General features: G+C 34.5%; 1 protein-coding gene across 1 annotated transcript; it reads left to right on the forward strand.

The window, feature by feature from the left end:
* Positions 1–665: 665 nt before the first annotated feature.
* LOC122609155 lies at positions 666–2,214 on the forward strand. The gene is made up of 2 exons (XM_043782213.1): positions 666–1,826; positions 1,942–2,214. Exons 1-2 carry the CDS (start codon positions 666–668, stop codon positions 2,212–2,214), a joined length of 1,434 nt encoding a protein of 477 aa, XP_043638148.1.
* Positions 2,215–2,851: the final 637 nt, after the last annotated feature.

The raw sequence follows: 2,851 nt of genomic DNA on the forward strand, positions 1-2,851 counted from the left end.
CTGAGTAAAGATCAAATTAGAGAGAAAAGATAAAGAGAAACGTACCAGTTATTAAAAGAAGAAGTCGCCGCCGTCGTGTGTTGCCGGAAAAGAAAGAGTAACCGTCATTACCAAGGAAAGATTGATTAACCACCACCATCGGAGAATAAAGGAAAAGAAACCACCACCGCTGTGTGATTGAAACAAAATCCATACCACCACCTATTGTAATCGTTAATCAGAAAAAGAGCAAAGGAATTGGATTTTCCCTAGTTTGCTGTTTGTGTAGAGAAGAAAGAAAGAAGGAAGCAGAAGTATTTTATTTAGGAAAAGTAAAAATAACTATCAGTTTTATTAAGGGGTTGGAGAAAAGAGCCCACAAAATTAAAAGGAAGCCCAAATAACAGGTTTTATTAATCCTCTAAATATTTATTGCTTTATTTTTTTATCTATTAGAAGAATAGATATAAGTTGGAAAATAGAAATTATTTAGAGAATTATTGTGGTTAGACACAAAAATAAGTTCGACGATTGTTAGAATTATATTGATTTTATAAGAAAATCAAAACGAAAGGATATGGCGGGAGATAAAAAATGGAAACAACAATCATGTTGTTGACATACCGTTATCATCCTATTAATGTCCAATTCTAAACAATACGAACAATACGTTATGAGCCATAAGAATGAAGAAGATATTAGTGGCAAATAGAGTATGGGATTTGTTAGAAGAAGCGACTACATCAAAGGAGATTGATAGAAAGAAAGATAGTTTTGCATCCGCGTATCTATTTCAAGGATTGCCAGAAGATCTACAAATGCAAGTTGTGGGATGTGAAACAGCAAAACAAATTTGGGACTCATTAAAGGCCAGATTTGTTGGGACAGAAGATGTTCAACAAGCGCACTCGCAACAATTGAAGTCAGAATTTGAGAGACTTGTTATGAAAGAAGATGAATCAATAGATTCATTTGCCAGAAAGATGATGAGTATTACTACAAAGGCTGCTACATGTGGATTGGCATTTGATGAACAAACGAAAGTACGAAAAATACTCAACGCAATGCCAGATAAGTTTATACCAATAGTAGCAACCATTGAAATGGTTGTTGATTTTAAGGAAGCGAAATTGGAGGAGGTTATTGGGAATTATAAGACTTACGAAGAAAGGCTTAAGTTTAGAAAAGAAAGTCTCGAAGATAATAGTGAGAAGTTATTGTTCACACGTCAAGGGAATGCTAGAAATTATGAACGCAACTATGGGAACAATAGAGGAAGGGGTGGTAATCAGATAAGAGGAAGAGGCCAAGGAAGATTCATGAGAGATAATAGAAATGAAGATAGTTTCGATCGATGGAAGAAAAGCCCCGGAGATCAAAACTATCCAAGAAGACAACTTAAGGACATACAATGTTATAATTGTCAAGATTTTGGACACTTTGCTGCAAATTGTCCAAAACCAAACCATAGAGAAGAAAAAGCAAACCTTGTGTTCGAAGATGACGAACCAGCGCTATTGATGGTTACTACTAAGGATGAAAAAGAGACAACGTCCTTAAAACAAGAGAAGCGAAGAAATGAAATTCTCATTAAGGAAGATGAAATTCCAAAAGGAAAGTTCGAAGAGATGAGATCAGAAATAGAAAGTGACTTAAGAAGTAAACTAGAGTTTTGGAAGTTTGAATTACTCCAAGACTTTGAGATGGAGAAACAAGAGTTTGAGAAGAAAATGAGAGATAAAGAGATAGCATTTGAGAAACAAATGCAAAAGGAGTTAGAAAACCTGAAGAAGTTGAGAGATTGCATAAGCAAAGAGATGAAAGAGTTAAAGTCAGAAAGAGAACCAGTTTGAGAAAGAAAACTATGAAGTTGTTTCAAATAAGAAACTACTAGAAGAAGAACCAAGAGTTGACAACGGCGAATGCAAGAAACATTGAGAGACGCCATCAAAATTTCAAAAGGAAAGCAAAATTGAGAAAGACAACAAGTCAAGAAACAAGAAAGTTGAATACGAAGATCGTAATACAAGAAACACATTGTTGGAGATTCAAGACTATGAGATGATACAAGTGAAGGAAGATACTGACAACGTTAACAAGGATGATGAAGATGAGATTCAAGACAAGGAAGAAAGAAGTGAAATCAATGAAGAAGTTAAAGGCATAGTTCGTGTTAAAGATCAAGTAGGAAATGGAAACAAGCCAAAGTTCAAGGATAAAGATGATGAAGCTTAAAGAAATCAAAGGCATGGATTAATAAATTAGGGAGGAGTGTTGAATACTAATTTATCAATCCATGGAAGTGTCTATATGTAAGTTAGGGGGTCTAAAGTGTCAAGAATAAAGTCTACAACCGAATGGAAGTTATTTTCGGTTAAACGGTTAGTTAGTGAAAGGAAGTGTCATTTAGGAAAAGTTGTGTCTATTAGAAAGTCATACCTATTAGTGAACGGACATGATGGTTCGTTTGTGTCTGTTGGAAAACTATATATATGTGTAAACCGACGTTGTAAATAATAAAAAGATAAGTTTAGTGCGTGTATTGTTTTGTGTTCGTGAGTGAGAGGGACGAGGGACCAACACCAATATGGTTTCCAGTAGGAGCAAAATCATCATTTAACCGAATATTAGATCCAAATCCCGATACAGTGAGTGTTATCCATGATGTTCTTTACTGTAATTTAATTTACTGCTAACGCATTTAATTTATCGTGTGTGAAGGCTGCCATAAACAAGATATGTCAATCTTAATTTTTATTATGTTGCAGTGTCTTACTATAACTGTTTAATGTGCACCGAATTAGTATTGAAGAAATAAAGAATGATGAATGGCTCAAAATGATTTATGTTCCTGCTAGATTTTGTGTGTATG

This window comes from Erigeron canadensis, chromosome 7, assembly GCF_010389155.1.
Source record: "Erigeron canadensis isolate Cc75 chromosome 7, C_canadensis_v1, whole genome shotgun sequence".
Taxonomy (NCBI): domain Eukaryota; kingdom Viridiplantae; phylum Streptophyta; class Magnoliopsida; order Asterales; family Asteraceae; genus Erigeron; species Erigeron canadensis.

Excerpts from the sequence above, each read along its gene's own strand:
- LOC122609155 (XM_043782213.1), top strand. The coding sequence starts at position 666 with ATGAAGAAGATATTAGTGGCAAATAGAGTATGGGATTTGTTAGAAGAA. Across the intron at positions 1,827-1,941 it reads TAAAGTCAGAAAGAGAACCA|GAAAGCAAAATTGAGAAAGA; the intron begins GTTTGAGAAAGA and ends AAATTTCAAAAG.